The sequence below is a fragment of the Mustela erminea genome, chromosome 17 (assembly GCF_009829155.1).
Source record: "Mustela erminea isolate mMusErm1 chromosome 17, mMusErm1.Pri, whole genome shotgun sequence".
NCBI classification, from domain to species: Eukaryota; Metazoa; Chordata; class Mammalia; order Carnivora; family Mustelidae; genus Mustela; species Mustela erminea.
The window spans coordinates 23189564-23207557 of record NC_045630.1 but is presented as its reverse complement, the minus strand read 5'-3'; the positions used below and the strand labels follow the sequence as shown (position 1 = coordinate 23207557).

Sequence of the window (17994 nt, the reverse complement as noted above, 5' to 3'; positions counted from 1 at the left end):
GGCTCCACATAAAGACAGAGAAACTAGATAGCAAAACTAAAAGTCCACTGATAATATCTACAACAAAATTGGGTAATATATTTTCTAAGAACAGTTTTGTGGAGAGTAATTACCAGCAGCTACAAGGTCTTCATGTTACCAGTGTCTGTGTCAGGAGAAAATAGAAGGATATAAGGGAGCCGATTTCTGATGGATCTGGGAATAAAAAATTACAGAGTAACTGTAAGATAATTCACTAGACAGTATAGCAAGCCATTTTAAAAATGGCAGCTGAAACTGGATAATACTTTACTATATCTAATAGCAGAGAGTGTTTCATGGTAAGGCTTGAATCAGGCTGGAGCATTGTAGCCTCTGTGTATTCTTGAAATGGACAGGCCAGAGTTCCCTTCCAGATAGGACCAGAAATGAGAGAAAAATTGAGCAGGATAGGGACCATAGAAAAAGAAGGTCCAGATGTAAGGCTTAAAAGAAAAGAGCCAGGATATTTCAAAAACAGATATATATATATATATATATATATATTTTTTTTTTTTTTTAAAATTTGAGTGTTGTTGACCATGTTATACTTGTTTGAAGTGTACTTCATGGCAACTGAACAAGTTTAAATATGATGCTATTCTCACTACTATTGTAGCTGCCATCTGTCACCATACAGCACAACACTATTACATCATTGACTATATTCCTTATGCTATGCCTTTATTCCTGTGACTTACTCATTCCATAACTGAAACTTGCATCTCGCACTCCCTTTGACCAGTTTCCCATCCTCCCCATCCACTGCCTTCTGGCAACCATCAGTTCTCCGTGTTTACAGGTCTAATTCTTCTTCTTCTTCTTCTTCTTTTTTTTTTTTTAATATTCCAACTATGAGTGAAGTCGTGTGGTATGTCTTTCTCAGTCTGACTTATTTCACTTAGCATTGTACCCTCTAGGCCCATCCATGTTGTTGCAGATGACAAGATCCTCTCCTTTTCTATGGCTGTGTAATACTCCTGTGTGTACACCACATCTTCCTTATCCATTCATCTATTGATGGTCTCTTGGGTTGGTTCCATTATTTTGGGTATTGTAAATAATATTGCAAGAAACATAGGGGTACATAGATTAAATTAATGTTTTCATTTTCTTTGGGTAAATCCCTAATAGTAAAATTATTGGATCATATGGTATTTTTATTTTTAATTTTTTGAGGAACTTTTGTGGCTCTGCTAAGGTACTATATTTCTTAACAGTATATGAGAATAGTAGAAGGAGGTCTGAAGCAGAAAAGCAGTCCAGAATGTTATACAAATTAGGAAAATGAATTTCACCTAAAATATGCAACAGAAGAGGATCAGAACCAAACATCTTCACTATGTTTAGAAAAAAAGAGAATAAGGAGAAGAGTAATTTATCTATAGATAGTGAAAGCATGTCAGAAATGCATGCCCTTAATACCCATCAAAACTGAAGCCTACTTTTTCAAAAAGATATATTAAGATACATTAAGATACATAAGATACATTAAGAAGTATTGTTATTTCATGAACAATATAAATCTGAAGTATATGAATTTGAAAATAAGGTGATAATAGACTGGGCAGAATTAGAAAGAAAAAAAAATCATTTCCAAAATGAAGACTAAACTGCAAAGATGATAAGAGCAAAAAATACGACAGATAATGCCCTCAGGAAAAAAGAAAACAGGTAAGTATGAGGAACATTTTGAAAATTCAGAGGAAATGAAGAGGCTCTGGGGATCTAGGCATATAAAGTCTCTGTAATGTTTTTGAAATCTAGTGAGAAACTCAGGCATGCAAATAAATTAAGATGATATATATGAGTAGCTTATATTGGAATAATCTTGAAAATAAGTATTATAAATTCTGGACAAAGTTTTAAAAAACCACTGTCTGAAGGTACTAAATCAATATCTAAAAGTAGGCAGAGGTGCACCTGGGTGGCTCAGTGGGTTAAAGCCTCTGCCTTCGGCTCAGGTCATGATCCCAGGGTCCTGGGATTGAGCCCTACATCAGGCTCTCTGCTCGGCAGGGAGCCTGCCTCCCCCTTTCTCTCTGCCTGTCTCTCTGCCTACTTGTGATCTCTGTCTGTCAAATAAATAAATAAAATCTTTAAGAAAAATATAAAGTAAAAGTAGGCAGAAACTGGACAGGATTCGCCATCTGGAAGAGGGAATGACACCTTTTTTATTTGTCTAGATTTTGGCCTGATGGCAGGCCTCATCCAATGTTTGGAATTTTGGATTTGGAGAAAAACCAGAAGTATATACTGGCTTGAAGAACCAGAGGACAGTGTTTAGAGCTGTGTAAGCAGCTGAAAAATGAAGGGAGAAATTTTAGGATAGAGAGAGCTACAGAGGAGGAACAACAAATTCTGCACATAAATTTTGCCCAAATCTCTGGTTGATAGTTGAACTATGCATGGTTGAAGCAGGGTCAAAGTAGTCTAGTAAGTCTAAAAGAATTAACTATATTTCAGCTGTTGACCATCACAGAGAGGCAGAATTTAAGTTCGGCCAAATTCATGGCCTGCTTAAACAAAGCAAAAAGCAGTTGGCTTAAAAGGAATATGAACAATTCCAGAGTCTTTTTGGTATATCATTCATCATGTCCAGGATACAAACCAATTTACTAAATCAGAAACAAAATATAATTAAGAAACAAAATATGATCCTTAGTGAAGAGAAAAAGTAATCAATGGAAATATTGGTGATGCAGATGTTGAAGTTAGAAAAAGGGTTTTAAAGAGCTTTTATAGTCCTGTTAAGGGATATAAAGAAATATGTGTTCATACTGGATGAACAGGTAACATGTTTTACTGGAGAAAAACTATAAAAAAAAAGATTTTCTAAAAGTTAAAAAAAAAATTCACTGAAGTATCTTAACAAATTAGAAGTGGCAGAAGAAAGCACTGGTGAACTTCAAGACAGATCAATAGAAATGGTTCAATCTGAAGAATAGAGAAAATAAATGGAAAGATTAAAAAAAGCAGAGTCTGGGGGCACCTGGGTGGCTCAGGGGGTTAAGGCCTCTGCCTTTGGCTCAGGTCATGATCTCAGGGTCCTGGGATCGAGCCCTACATCGGGCTCCCTGCTCAGCGGGGACCCTGCTTCCTCCTCTCTCTCTGTGATCTCTGTCTGTCAAATAAATAAATAGATAAATAAATAAAATCTTTAAAAAAAAAAGCAGAGTCTGAGAGACTGGTGGGACAATATCAGGTGGTCTAACATAGATATAATTGGTGATGAGTGAAAGAAAGGAGAGAAAATAGGAAAATATTTGAAAAAATAATGGCTGGAAATATTCCAAATTTTTGTGAAAGAAGTTTACAGATTTAAGAAGCCCAGATAACTTTACACAGTGAATATAAAAAAAACTTCACACAGGCACATCATAGTCAAACTGCAGAAAACCAGAGATAATTAGAAAATTCTGAAAGCACCCAGAGAAAAATGATTTTCAGAGAAAATCCTGAAAGCAATGAAATGTATACAGAGGAATAATGACCCAAATGATGGCTGACTTCTCATTAAAAACAATAAAGACTAAAAGCAAGTGGAGGGACATCTTTAAAGTGCTCATAGGAAAAATAATGTTAGGCCAAAATTTTATACCTATTGATAGTAGTGTTCAAGAATGAAGGTAAAATAAAGACATTTTCAAATAATCAAAAATTGCAAATTAATAGTAAGCAGCCCTGCACTATAAGAAATTCTAAAGAACATTCTTCAGGCTGAACAAATGATGCTAGATTGCACTTAAATCCACAGGGAGAATTGAAGAGCATGGGAAATGATAAGTGGTCTTTTATATATAAGACTCTTCTTTCATCACTTAAATATATGGCTGCTTTAAGCAAAAATTATAACATTGTGTAACTGGGTTTATAGCATGTAGATGATGTGGATGTAGTGCACATAAAAACCAGAGCATAATTGGAGTACATTGAGCTATGAGGTTCTTTATATTTTATGTGAGGTAGTACAGTGATATCGAAAATTAAGGGTGTAAAAAATAGCCATAAAAACGCAGAGTTGCAGCTATAAAAACAGTAGATAAATTAAAATGGAATTATACAGAGATACTCAGTGAACCCAAAGGAAGATGGGGTTTATTGTTCAGCTGTCTTGCTTGAAAGACAACAATGGAACAAAGTTTGAGAGGAACGGAATACAGATGGAATCAGAAGAAATTAAATAGAAAAATATTGGGGAATCTGGGTGGCTTAGTCAGTTATGCATCTAACTCTTGATTTTAGCTCAGGTCTTGATCTCAGGGCTGTGAGTTTGAGCCCCATATTGGGCTCTACAGTGGGCATGGAGCTTACTTTAAAAAATAGCAAAATAGTAGCTATAAATCCAATTATATTAATTTCATAAATGTAAGTGGGTGAAACATTAGAATTAATGAAATTGTGAGAGGATGTAAAGATGCAACTAGCTAACATTAACAAGAAACACACTGTAAATATAAAGACAGACTAAAAGTAAAAGATGGATAAGACATACATGAAATAAGCAAAAAAGAACTGAATTGATTTTAAAAATTGAGATAAAGCAGAGTTCAAGGCAATATGTATTATCAGAGGGCCATTATATAAGGATAGAGGATCGATTCTTTTTTTTGGTTTTGTTTTGTTTTTTTGAATTTATTTAATTTTTTTTTATAAACATATAATGTATTTTTATCCCCAGGGGTACAGGTCTGTGAATCGCCAGGTTTACATACTTCACAGCACTTACCATAGCATATACCCTCCCCAAAATCCATAACCCTACCCTCTCCCTTCCCCACTCCCCCCAGCAACCCTCAGTTTGTTTTGTGAGATTAAGAGTCACTTACGGTTTGTCTCCCTCACAATCCTGTCTTGTTTCATTTTTTTTCCTTCCCTACCCCCCAAGCCCCCCATGTTGCATCTCCACTTCCTCATATCAGGGAGATCATATGATATTTTGTCTTTCTCTGATTGACTTATTTCACTAAGCATAATACCCTCTAGTTCCATCCACGTTGTCGCAAATGGCAAGATATCATTTCTTTTGATGGCTGAATAGTATTCCATTATGTATATATACCACATCTTCTTTATCCATTCATCTGTTGGTAGACATCTAGGTTCTTTCCATAGTTTGGTTATTGTAGACATTGCTGCTATAAACATTCGGGTACACGTGCCCCTTTGGATCACTACGTTTGTATCTTTAGGGTAAATACCCAGTAGTGCAATTGCTGGGTCATAGCGTAGCTCTATTTTCAACTTTCTGAGGAACCTCCATGCTGTTTTCCAGAGTGGTTGCACCAGCTTGCATTCCCACCAACAGTGTAGGAAGGTTCCCCTTTCTCCGCATCCTCGCCAGCATCTGTCATTTCCTGACTTGTTAATTTTAGCCATTCTGACTGGTGTGAGGAGATATGTCATTGTGGTTTTGATTTGTATTTCCCTGATGCCGAGTGATGTGGAGCACTTTTTCATGTGCCTGTTGGCCACCTGGATGTCTTCTTTGCAGAAATGTCTGTTCATGTCCTTTGCCCATTTCTTGATTGGATTATTTGTTCTTTGGGTGTTGAGTTTGCTAAGTTCTTTATAGATTTTGGACACTAGCCCTTTATCTAATATGTCGTTTGCAAATATCTTCTCTCATTCTGTCAGTTGTCTTTTGGTTTTGTTAACTGTTTCCTTTGCTGTGCAAAAGCTTTTGATCTGATGAAATCCCAGTAGTTCATTTTTGCCCTTGCTTCCCTTGCCTTTGGCGATGTTCCTAGGAAGAAGTTGTTGTGGCTGAGGTCAAAGAGGTTGCTGCCTGTGTTCTCTTCAAGGATTTTGATGGATTCCTTTCTCACATTGAGGTCCTTCATCCATTTTGAGTCTATTTTCGTGTGTGGTGTAAGGAAATGGTCCAATTTCATTTTTCTGCATGTGGCTGTCCAGTTTTCCCAACACCATTTATTGAAGAGGCTGTCTTTTTTTCCATTGGACATTCTTTCCTGCTTTGTCAAAGATTAGTTGACCATAGAGTTGAGGGTCTATTTCTGGGCTCTCTATTCCGTTCCATTGATCTATATGTCTGTTTTTGTGCCAGTACCATACTGTCTTGATGATGACAGCTTTGTAATAGAGCTTGAAGTCTGGAATTGTGATGATACTTACTTTGGCTTTCTTTTTCAATATTCCTTTGGCTATTCAGGTCTTTTCTGGTTCCATATAAATTTTAGGATTATTTGTTCCATTTCTTTGGAAAAAAATGGGGAGATTTTGATAGGGATTGCATTAAATGTGTAGATTGCTTTAGGTAGCATAGACATTTTCACAATATTTGTTCTTCCAATCCAGGAGCATGGAACATTTTTCCATTTCTTTGTGTCTTTCTCAATTTCTTTCATGAGTACTTTATAGTTTTCTGAGTATAGATTCTTAGCCCTTTGGTTAGGTTTATTCCTAGGTATCTTATAGTTTGAGGATCAATTCTTTAGGAAGACACAACATTTAAATGTGTATTTACCTAATATTTTAAAATAAATGATCCAAAAATTGACAAAATAATGAATTCCACAAATACATTTTCTTTTTCCAGCAATTGATAGAATAGTAAAAAAATGTAAAAGGATGTAGAAAATCTGAGCTACCCTCTTTATCATCTTGGTCCACTTTTTAGAACAAGAGACTCAACAGTGCAGAATATACTTTCAATTCAAGTGCATATGAGACATTTGCCAAGATAGAACATTAGTTGGCTATAGAATTAAGTTCTAACAAATTTCAAAATACCGAAATCTTAGAGTATGCTTTCTGATTATGAAGGGATTAAATTATAAGTCAAACAACAGATTATTTAAGAATTTAACCTTTCAAATAATTTGAAAATTAAATACCATTTTTCTAAATCATTATTAGGGAAATTAGAAAATATTTCCAACTGAATGATAATGAAAATACAGCATACCAAAATCTGTGAGATGTAGCCAAAGCAGCCCTCACAGGAGAATTGATAGTTCTGAAATGTCTAAATTAGAAAAGAAGAAAACGATAAAATCATCATTGACCTAGGGGTCTACCTTAAGCAGGCTAGAAAAAGAGGGGCAAAGTAAACTCAGAACAGGTAGGAGGAACAAAGTGATGAAGCTAAGGATAGAAACCAATAAATTTGCACTTAAAATCAAGCCAAATGTTGATTCTTTGGAAGCTTACCAAAATTGGTGAACCACTGGAAACTTAGAAAAAAATGACACATTATAGTATCATGAAAGAGAGAGACTTTGTCATTATAGATCCTATAGATATAAAATGACAAGGGAATATTATAAACAACTGTGCGAGTCATTTGATAGCTTAGAAGAAATGAACAAATCCCTTAAAAGATACAAATTGAATCTGAAGAGGAGAAGTAAAATTGTCTGTATTTGCAGGAAATATGTTTATCTAGGTAGAATATATTCAGGAATCCATGAAAAAACTACTAGAACTAACAAGATACGGTTAATATTTGAAAAACCTGTTACATTTCTATATAATGGCAGAAAATAAATAGAAATTTAGAAATTTCTGTCAAACTTAAGTAACTTGAAAATAAGATTAACAAAGAAATATAAGACATCTACACTGAAAACTACTAAACATTGCTGAGAGAAATGCAAGAGGTAACACATTCATGGCTGAGAAGTCTCAATATTGTTGTTAGGCTTTAGATGCATTATATTCTTCATCAGAATTCCTGCAGGCTATTTGTAAACATTGAAAAACCCATGAATTTGTCATATAGGAGCATACATGAAGAGATCCATTCATATGTGCTCAAGTGATTTTTGACAGAGTTGCCAAAGGAATTAAATGGGGAAAGTAATATCTGTTCAGAAAATGGTGCTGGAACAACTGAATATCCCTAAAGGAGAAAAATGAACCTCAACCTCGTACCGTGTACAAAAGTTAATGTGAGAGATATTATAGACTCAAATGAAAAGGTTGAAAATTAAAGCATCTTGAAGAAAACACATATTCATAACCTGGGGGTAGATAAAGAGTTTCTTAGGACATAGAAAGCAATAATCGTTTAAAGGAAAATTGATAATGAGATTTTATTAAAATTAGGAGACTACTTAAAAATTAATAGGCAGATCACAGACTGGGGAGAAGTATTTACAATCATACATCTAAAAAAAGGCTTAAATCCAGAATACATAAAGAACCTTTTGTAGCTCTGTTACAGAAAGCCAGACAATGTATTAAAAAAATTGCAAAAAATGTACAGTTTGCAAATGCAGATATGTGCATGCATGATAGTAAACTCTCATACATTTTTAATGCAAGTATAAAATGGTACAACTACTTTCAAAATTGTTCTGTTTCTTATAAAATAACCATATATTTACCCCCTTGACCCAGATGTTTCCCAAGAAAAATCAAAGCCTGTGTCCTTTCCCCAAAAGACTTGAACGTATTATTCATAACAGCATTATACTAAATAGCCCAAACTGAAAACAGCCCTATTATTCACCAGTGGGAAAACGAATAAAGAAATTGTGGTATATTTTTACAGTCAAATACTTATTCACCTTTAAGAAGACATAAACTAATACATGAACCAACATGGATGAATCTGAGAAGCACTTGCTGGTGAACAAAGCCTTACGCAGAATAGTACTGTAGGAGGTTTTCCTACTAGAATAGCTAAATAAACACATAAATAAACTCTGTGGTGGAAAAGACTTATTTGTCTCTAGGCAAGGGAGGACTTGCTGAGCTGAGGGAAGTGTTCTATGTATGGAACAGGGGTTTGGGTTATACAGTTTAGCTTTTATCAAAGCCATTGAATGGTCACCTGAAGTTTTGAAGTGTTTCAGTGTATGTCAGTTTTACCTTAAAAAAACTAACGTATTGAAACCAATTAATTATGTGCATGCTAACTTACTTTGGGTTACGGTTATTGATGTTTGGAGGTTACTCTAAAATGTATAAAGGATAACATGATTGGTAGGTGGATGGGTAGATGATAAAGCAAATATAGGAGAATACTAATAATTATATCACTGAGCCTGTAGGTGTTCACTGTCCAAGTTTTTCACCTCCTGCCATGTTTGACTTTTTTTTTTTTAAAGATTTTAATTATTTGACAGAGAGAGAGAGAGGCAGTGAGAGAGGGAACACAAGCAGGGAGAGTGGGAGAGGGAGAAGCAGACGCCTCGCTGGGCAGGGAGCCTGATGTGGAGCTCGATCCAAGGAACCTGAGATCATGACCTGAGCTGAAGGCAGACACTTGACAACTGAGCCATCCAGGCGCCTCATGTTTGAAATTTTTTATAAGAATATGTTAGAAAAAATGAACAAAGGTAAAGACGTAAGAGAAAGTAACAGATTTTGAAAACATGCAGAGAAGAGCCAACATATAAATAATAAAACCAAAGAGTGAAACAGAACAAATACTGAAAACTATAGTTTGAGTGACCTTTACTAAAATGGAAGATTTGAAGCTGTGTATTGAAAGAACACATGACATACTTGGGAATGTTCACCAGAAAGACCCACATCAAATTATTGGACTTAAAGGAAAAGAACAATCCTTTGGACATCTAAACCAAGAGAGCAAGTGATTTATAAGGGAGACAGAATTAGATTATGGATATTTTCACAGCAGTATTTTATGCTAGAAGAAAAGGGCATAACATATTTCATATACTCAAGGAAAAAAAAATGTAGGCTAAGGGTTTTATAGCTAGCAAAATTAACCTTCAAGTATAGAGCACCAGAGAAGCTGTCATCACCATGCAAGAATTCAAGAACTATTGTTCTCATGAGTCCTTCTCAAGGAGTCTACTGTTGAATGAACTTAAGAAAACTGGAACTGTTGAGAGGTAACAACAAAAGAACTGACAGTGACCGCTCCTTGTAAAAGTAAGAGCAAATGAAGGTTAGAAGGAGATAATATAGTACATGATGGCTATATAGTCTGATAATGTAGATAAAGAACAATTCCACAAAATGACAGAGAAGTAGTCAGCATAGGCATAAAAGTTTAATTGCTTTTATTATATTGATGGTCCTAGTGTTAGTCCTGTTACTCAATTTGGAGATTGTTGTATAATGTGGTATAGAGTATAGTAATAATTATTGGATAGATGAAAGCAATTACAGGATAATTTTAATTGTGTGTATAAACATACTATAGTTGCATAAACAGAACCTGGAGTATCTTTTCATTCCAGACTAATAAGGAACCTATTAAAGACTAGGTTCACATCAGAAGGGCTTAGGAATCCACTTGAAGACTTCTTTTGGGAATCGTCAGTAAGGTTAATACATGCAGTGGTTTGAAGCCCATCAGATGTTTAATTCTTTGAGTTTCTATGATATTAAAAACTAACTGGTCATCATGGAGGATGATAGAGAACCGATTTATTTTCTTGAAAAATAATAAAAAGAAAGCCAGTCACTTATCCTGGCTTTGCTAAATGAACTGGTATAACTGGGTGACCCTGTAGCTGATGAGGGGAGCATATCCATAAAATGTTCCAACTAAGTAACAAAAAAGAATTGATAGAATTTCACTATGTTAAAACCCTTAATAAAATAGCAGATCTAGGTATGGACCAGGAATGGCTCCTGACCCCACCAAAAAAGAGACAACCAGATATTATATGCCCCTTTATAAATTATTTAGCATTACTTCAATCACAGAGCATGAATCTGACCAAGCCTTTGATCCAGAAAACAGTTTTTGCACTGGAATGTCATCTTGCAAAATCCACACAGTGAAGAAATAAATCATGTAATAGGATGTATTCATATATTTGAGGGCACAAATATAAACTCTAAGTTGAATTGGAAGAGAGAAGTGCTTATGGTTGGGAGTCTGTAAAGCTGGAGACAGAACAAAGAAATTAAGGAAAAAATGTCCTTACATATCCATCAATGGACAGAACCAACTTAGTAATACTAATTCTCCATCTACAAAGCAGAACTCAACTGTGTCATGTACTGATAGGGGATTATCTCTGTATTAACTGAAACATGTACAATAGATATAATCTATTATGCCGAAATATGATGTGTGTTCAGATTTTGACAGTTTCTAGAAAGTCTAGAAACTGAAGATGAGGGTTTATGCAAGAACGTGGAGTAATTGGTTACCTCCAGGGAAGAGATCTCCTGTGCCACTGAAGGATGGGATTGGGTCAGAGACTTAGTTTTGCCATATACTTTTTTGAGACTCCTAAATGACATGTATTAAAAAATTAATGAAATCCTTCCCAGATTAGTCATGTGCTTGAATGGCCTGCGTATTCATCATACTAGGCACTTTACAGAGAAGATAAACCAATAAAGAGACTAATGAACACAAAAGGGAAAGAAGCCATAATATATAATGTGCTAAGAAGGAGAGATTCAAGTCTCATTCACCATCATCCTTCCCCTTTCTTCTACCAGTTTTCTCTCTTGGGATATTCATGACTAGCTATAGATGTATATTAGCGACCCTTTAGAACAATGACTTGGCTAATCCTGGGCCTCTGTTTTTCAAGTGTCTTGGGAGAAGTCATAAAGAGTTGAGTTGGGTCCCATACTGTCCATGAACAAGAAGGTATACAGCAGTTCTATCCTCTGTCAAGAATTAGTTCTTTTAGAGTGTTTACCTTCTGTGTTCCTGCCAGTTTTCCCCAGGGTGTTGAAGTCAGAGCAATTGTTTATTTCCTGGTCTAGCTAAAGGAACAGAAAAAGAATTATGATTAGTTCAGTGGCTTTACCATGGTTAGGGAGACAGAGGTTTAGGAATTTGAACATTTTAATGGGGGATCTCACTAACAAGGGCAAACTTCCAATTCATTGTGCAGTTTAAACCAAACGTATTTTGTATATATCCCGTATATATTTTTCTATATTTGGTATAATTTTTCTTCTTTTGCAACTCCAGAAAATCGAGCAGATACACTGACACCTGCTTATTTTTTTTTTAAAGATTTTATTTATTTATTTGACAGAGAGAGATCACAAGTAGGCAGAGAGGCAGGCAGAGAGAGAGAGGAGGAAGCAGGCTTTCTGCTGAGCAGAGAGCCCGATGAGGGACTCGATCCCAGGACCCTGAGATCATGACTTGAGCCGATGGCAGCGGCTTAACCCACTGAGCCACCCTGGCGCCCCTGACACCTGCTTATTAATCCAAACATCTAGGATGAAATCATAAAATTTTAAGGAAATATTTTAAAATAGTATTATTAATTGATTACATGTTGAAAGTGGTAGTGAATGCTTTATCTGAAAATAAGAAATAGACATGGGGAGATGGAGAGGAGAAGGGAGTTGAGGGAAATTGGAGGGGGAGATGAATCATGAGAGACTATGGACTCTGAAAAACAATCTGAGGGTTTGAAAGGGAGAGGGTGTGGGAGGTTGGGGGAGCCTGGTGGTGGGTATTGTGGAGGGCACGTATTGCATGGAGCACTGGGTGTGGTGCATAAACAATGAAATCTGTTACACTGAAAAGAAATTAAATAAATAATTTTTAAAAAGCCAGTTTTATTATGACTTTTGTATTTTGTGCATCGCCCCCCTCTCTTTTTAAGACTTTAGTTTTATAATCAGACTGTTAAAAATGAGAGGCCAAAAGCCCTCCTAATTTTCACTTCAATTTACCATACACTTTATTTTATTTTTTTTGAGATTTTATTTATTTATTTGACAGAGATCACAAGTAGGCAGAGAGGCAGGCAGAGAGAGAGAGGAGGAAGCAGACTCCCCACCCACCAGAGAGCCCCATGCGGGGCTCAATCCCAGGACCCCGGGATCATGACCCGAGCCGAAGGCAGAGGCTTTAACCTCTGAGCCACCCAGGCGCCCCTTACCATATACTTTAAAAGGAACTTGAAACTGGCCTAGAAATGACTTTAGGTCTCTACGTTGGTATTACTGGAATACATGAGTTCACTGACTCTTACAAATTTAGTTTGACTAAGTCCAAATTAAGGAGCATTGTTTAAGGGCATAATTCCTATTATGTATGTTTTAAGTTATTTCTGTTTTTTTTTTTTTTTTTGACAGATAATCTTTAAAGAGCAACTTTCACCAAAAAAATTGGGCTTCTTAAATGTGACAGAACTTGTTGGAGCTCTTAGTGACATTCTCCATGTTGAGTTCAGGGAAGGAGAACAAGACTTACTGGTGTTTGATGCTGATATGAAGCCACTACCACCTGGTGAGTTGAATCACAATCTGAGGCAAACCCTATTTAAAAAAGTTGACATGTTGTTGACATACAATTATATTACTTCTGGGTGTACAACATAGTGATTTGGTAGCTCCCCATACATTCTGCTGTACTCACCATGGTAAGTGTAGTTACATTCTGTCACCATACAGTGTTACTGCACTATTATTGACTGTATTCTCCATGCTGTATTTTTCATTCCTGTGACCTGTTTATTTTATAACTGGAGGTTGTACCTCTTCATATTCTTCACCTATTTTGCTATCTCCCCTGACTGCCCTCCCTTCTGACAGCTCTCAGTTCTCTGTATTTGTTATTGTTTCCATTTTGTTTTCATTTTTAGATTACACATAACAGTGAAATCATATGGTATTTGTCTTTCTCTGTCTGACTTACTGTACTTAGCATAATACTCTCTAGGTTTATCCATGTTGTCACAGATGGCAAGATTTCATTTACTTTTATAGCTCACTAATATTCCCTCGTGTATACACTAGAGCTTTGTGCATTCATCTGTAGATAGACACTTAGGTTGCTTCTGTAAGTTGGCTATTGTAAATAATACTGCCGTAAATGTAGGGGTGCATATATTTTTTTGAATTAGTGTTTTCATTTTCTTTGACTAAATACCCAGTAGTGGAATTACTGTATTGTATGCTATCTTTATTTAAAAAAAATTTTTTTTTGAGGGGAACTTTTTTTTTTCAACAGTGGTTGCACAATTTACATTCCCACCAACAGTGCACAAGGGTTCCCTTTTCTCCATCTCCATGTCAACACTTACCTATTTCTTATCTTGATACTAGCCATTCTGATGGGTATAAGGTGATTTCTCACTGTGGTATTGATTTTGCATTTCCCTCATGATTAAAAATGTTCGGCATCTTTTCTGTTGGCCATCTGTATGGTCTCTTTCAAAAAATGTTTATTCAGATTTTCTGTCCATTTTTATTTGCATTATTTTTAGTGTTGAGTTGTAGAAGTTTTTTATGTATTTTGGATATGAACTCCTTATTGGATATGTCATTTGCAAATATATTCTCCCATTCAGTAAGTTGTCTTTTCATTTTGTTTTCCTTTGTTGTGCAAAAGTTCTTTAGTTTGATGTGATCCCAGTAGTTTATTTATGCTTTCATTTCCCTTGCCAGAGGAGACATATCTAGAAAAATGTTACTAAGGCTGATGTCTAAGAGATTACTGCCTTTGTTTTCTTTTAGGAGCTTTATGGTTTGTTGTCTCAAATTTGGGTCTTTAATCTATTTTGTGTTTGTTTGTTTGTTTGTTTGTTTATTTATTTTAAAGAATTTGTTTATTTGACAGAGATCACAAGTAGGCAGAGAGGCAGGCAGAGAGAGAGAGAGGAGGAAGCAGGCTCCCTGCCAAGCAGAGAGCCCAATGCGGGACTCCATCCCAGGATCCTGAGATCATGACCTGAGCCAAAGGTAGAGGCTTAACCCACTGAGCCACACAGGCGACCTTGAGTGTATTTTTGTGTATAATGTAAGAAAGTGGTCCAGTTAAATTCTTTTGCATGTAACTGCCAAGTTTATTGAAAAAGATTTTCTTTCCCCATTGTACATTCTTGCCTCCTTTGTTATAGATTAATTGAACATATAAGCATGAGTTTATTTTTGGGCGTTCTGTTCAGTTGATCCATGTGTCCAATTTTGTGCCAGTCTCATACTATTTTGATTACCATACCTTTGTAGTATGTCTTGAAATCCGGGATTGTGATACCTTTGACTTTGTTCTTTTTCAAGATTGCTTTGGCTGTTCAGGATCTTTTGTGGTCCACATAAATTTTAGGATTATTTATTTAGTTCTGTGAAAAATACTGGTGGTATTGGAGCACCTGGGTGGCAGTCAGTTGAGTATCTGACTTTTGGTTTTAGCATAGGTCATGGTCTCAGGGTCATGAGACTAAGCTCTGCATCAGGGTCCATGCTCAATGGGAAGTCTACTTGGGATTCTCCCTCTCCCTCTGCTATGCCTCCTTTCCCCCCCCCCCCTCCTCTCTCTCAAATAAATCTTAAAAAATCACTGTTGATATTTTGATAGGAATTGGATTGAATCTCCAGATTGCTTTGGGTTGTGTCGACATTTTAACAATATTGGTTCTTCTAATGCATGAACATGGTGTATCTTTTCATTTGCGTCTTCTTTAATTTCTTTCATTGGTGTTTTATATTTTTCAGAGTACGGGTCTTTCACTTGGTTAAGTTTATTCCTAGTTATTTTGTTCTTTTTGGTGCAATTGTAAATGGGATTGTTTTAATTTCTCTTTCAGTTACTTCATTATTAGTGTACAGAAATGCGACAGAGGGGCGCCTGAGTGGCTCAGTGGGTTAAAGCCTCTGCCTTCAGCTCAGGTCATGATTCCAGGGTTCTGGGATCGAGCCCCACATGGGGCTCTTTGCTTAGTGGGGAGCCTGCTTCCTCCTCTCTCTCTGCCTGCTTCTCTGCCTACTTGTGATCTCTGTCTGTAAAATAAATAAATAAAATCTTTAAAAAGAAGAAATGCAACAGATTTCTGTTATTAATTTTGTGTCCTGCAACTTTACTGAACTCATTTATTCTAAAGATTATTGATGGAGTTTTTAAGGTGTTCTGTATATAGTATCATGTTATTTGCAAATAGTGACAGTTTTAGTTCTTCCTTACCATCTTGGGTACCTTTTATTTCTTTTTCCTTTCTGATTGAAGTAGCTAAGACCTCTAATACTGTGTTAAATAAAAGTGGCAGCAGTGGACATCCTTGTCTTCCTGAGAGGGAAAAGCTTTCAGGTTTTCACTATGGAGTATGATGTTAGCTGTGGATTTGTCATACATGGCCTTTATTATATTGAATTACGTTCCCTCCATATCTGCTTTGTTGATATTTATCATGAACAGTTGTCGAATTTTGTCAAAAGCCTTCTCAGTCTATTGAGATGACCATATGGTTTTTAACTTTCATTTTGTTAATGGGTTGTATAAAGTTGATTGATTTGTGGATATTGAACCACTCTGGCATTCCTAGAATAAATCACACTTGGTTGTGATAAATGAGGCTTCCAATGTGTTGTTGAACTTGGTTTGCTAATACTTTGATGAGGATTTTTGTCTTGTATTTTCTTTAGGGATATTAGGAAAACCTATAGTTTTCTTTTTTTGGTAGTGTCTTTGGTTTTGGTGTCAGGGCAATTCTGGCTCATGGAATGAATTTGGAAGCATTCCTTCATCTTTTATTTTTTGGAGTAGTTTGAAAGAGTAGGTATTAAACTCCTTATTTAAATGTTTGGTAGAATTCGCCTGTGAAGCCATCTGGTTCTGCACTTCTATTTCTTGGGGATTTTTTGATTACTGACTCAATTTTGTTACTAGTAATTAGTCTGTTTATATTTTCTATTTCTTCCGGATTCAGTTTTGGGAGATTGTATGTTCTCAGGAATTACCATTTTCTAGGTTGTCCAGTTTGTTGGCATATAATTTTGTGTAGTATTCTCTTAAGAGTTTTTTTGTATTTTTGTAGTATTGGTTTGTTTTGTGTTTCATTTTTGATACTATTTGTTTGAATCCTCTCTTTTTACCTTAATGACTCTGGCTAAAGATATATCACTTTTGTTTATCTTTTCAGAGAACCAGCTCTTGGTTTCATTGATCTTGTCTATTGATTTTAATCTCTATTTCATTTATTTCTATTCTCACCTTTATTATTTACTTTCTCCTACTAACTTTAGGAGTTGTTCTTCTTTTTCTAGCTCCTTTAGATGTAGTTTAAATTGTTTGAGATTTTTCTTGTTTCTTGAGGTAAGGCTGTATCCTTATATACTTCCCTCTTAGTACTGCTTTTGCTGCATCCCAGAGATTTTGGATCATTGTGTTTTCATTTTCATCTGTCTCCATCCATTTTTTCATTTCCTTTTTGGCTTCTTTATTGATTCATTTGTTGCTTAATAGCATGTTGTTTAGCCTCCATGTGTTTCTGGTTTTTTTGCAGTTTTGTCTTGTAATTGATTTCTAGCTTCATACTGCTATGTTTGTAAAAGAAGCTTGATATAGTTTCAGTATTCTTAAATTTATTGAGTCTTATTTTTGGCTTAACATGATCTATTCTGGACAATGAAAAGAACTTGAAAAGAATGTGTATTCTGCTGGTTTTGGATGGAATGTTACATTAATATTTGTTAAGTCTGTCTGGTCTGCTGTGTTGTTCAGAGCCATTGCTTCCTTATTTTCTGTTTGAGTGATCTGTTCATTGATGTAAGTGGGTGTTCAAGTGTAAGTGGGTGTTCAAGTCCCCTACTATTACTGCATCATTATCAGCTTCTCCCTTTATGTCTTCTATTATTCACTTAATGTATTTAGGTGTTCCTATGTTGGGTGCATAGATGTTTACAATGGTTATATTTTCTTATTGAATCGATCTCTTTATCATTATGTAATGCCTTTATTTGTCTCTTGTTACAGTTTTGTTTTAAAGTCTACTTTGTCTGACATATTGCCACCTTATTTAGTTCTGTGAAACTAATACTAAACTAAAACTAATACCATACAAATGGTATTAGTTTTAGTTTACTAAACTAAACTAAACTAAACTAAAACTAATACCGTACAAATGGAAGTATTTAAAAAAGAAAAAAGGCTTTTATCTTTTTTCTTTTTCCTTTTTTCTTTTTTAAATACTTCTTTTTCTTTTTTCTTTTTTAAATACTTCCATTTGCATGGTATATTTTTTTCCGCCCTTTACTTTCAGTATGCATGTGTCTTTAGGTCTGAAGTGAGTCTCTTGTAAGGCAGCATGTAGATGTGTCTTAGGG

The 17994-nt window shown here is 35.5% G+C and overlaps 1 protein-coding gene across 3 annotated transcripts in view; it reads left to right on the top strand.

Annotated features, from left to right (window-relative positions):
* The window catches only part of TDRD5 (tudor domain containing 5), a 97966-nt gene that overhangs the window by 37324 nt on the left and 42648 nt on the right, over nt 1-17994 (top strand). For all 3 annotated transcript variants that reach the window (XM_032318538.1, XM_032318540.1, XM_032318539.1), the window contains one exon: nt 13030-13183. In XM_032318538.1, coding sequence (XP_032174429.1) covers nt 13030-13183 — 154 coding nt within the window. The remainder of the gene's footprint in view (nt 1-13029; nt 13184-17994) is intronic.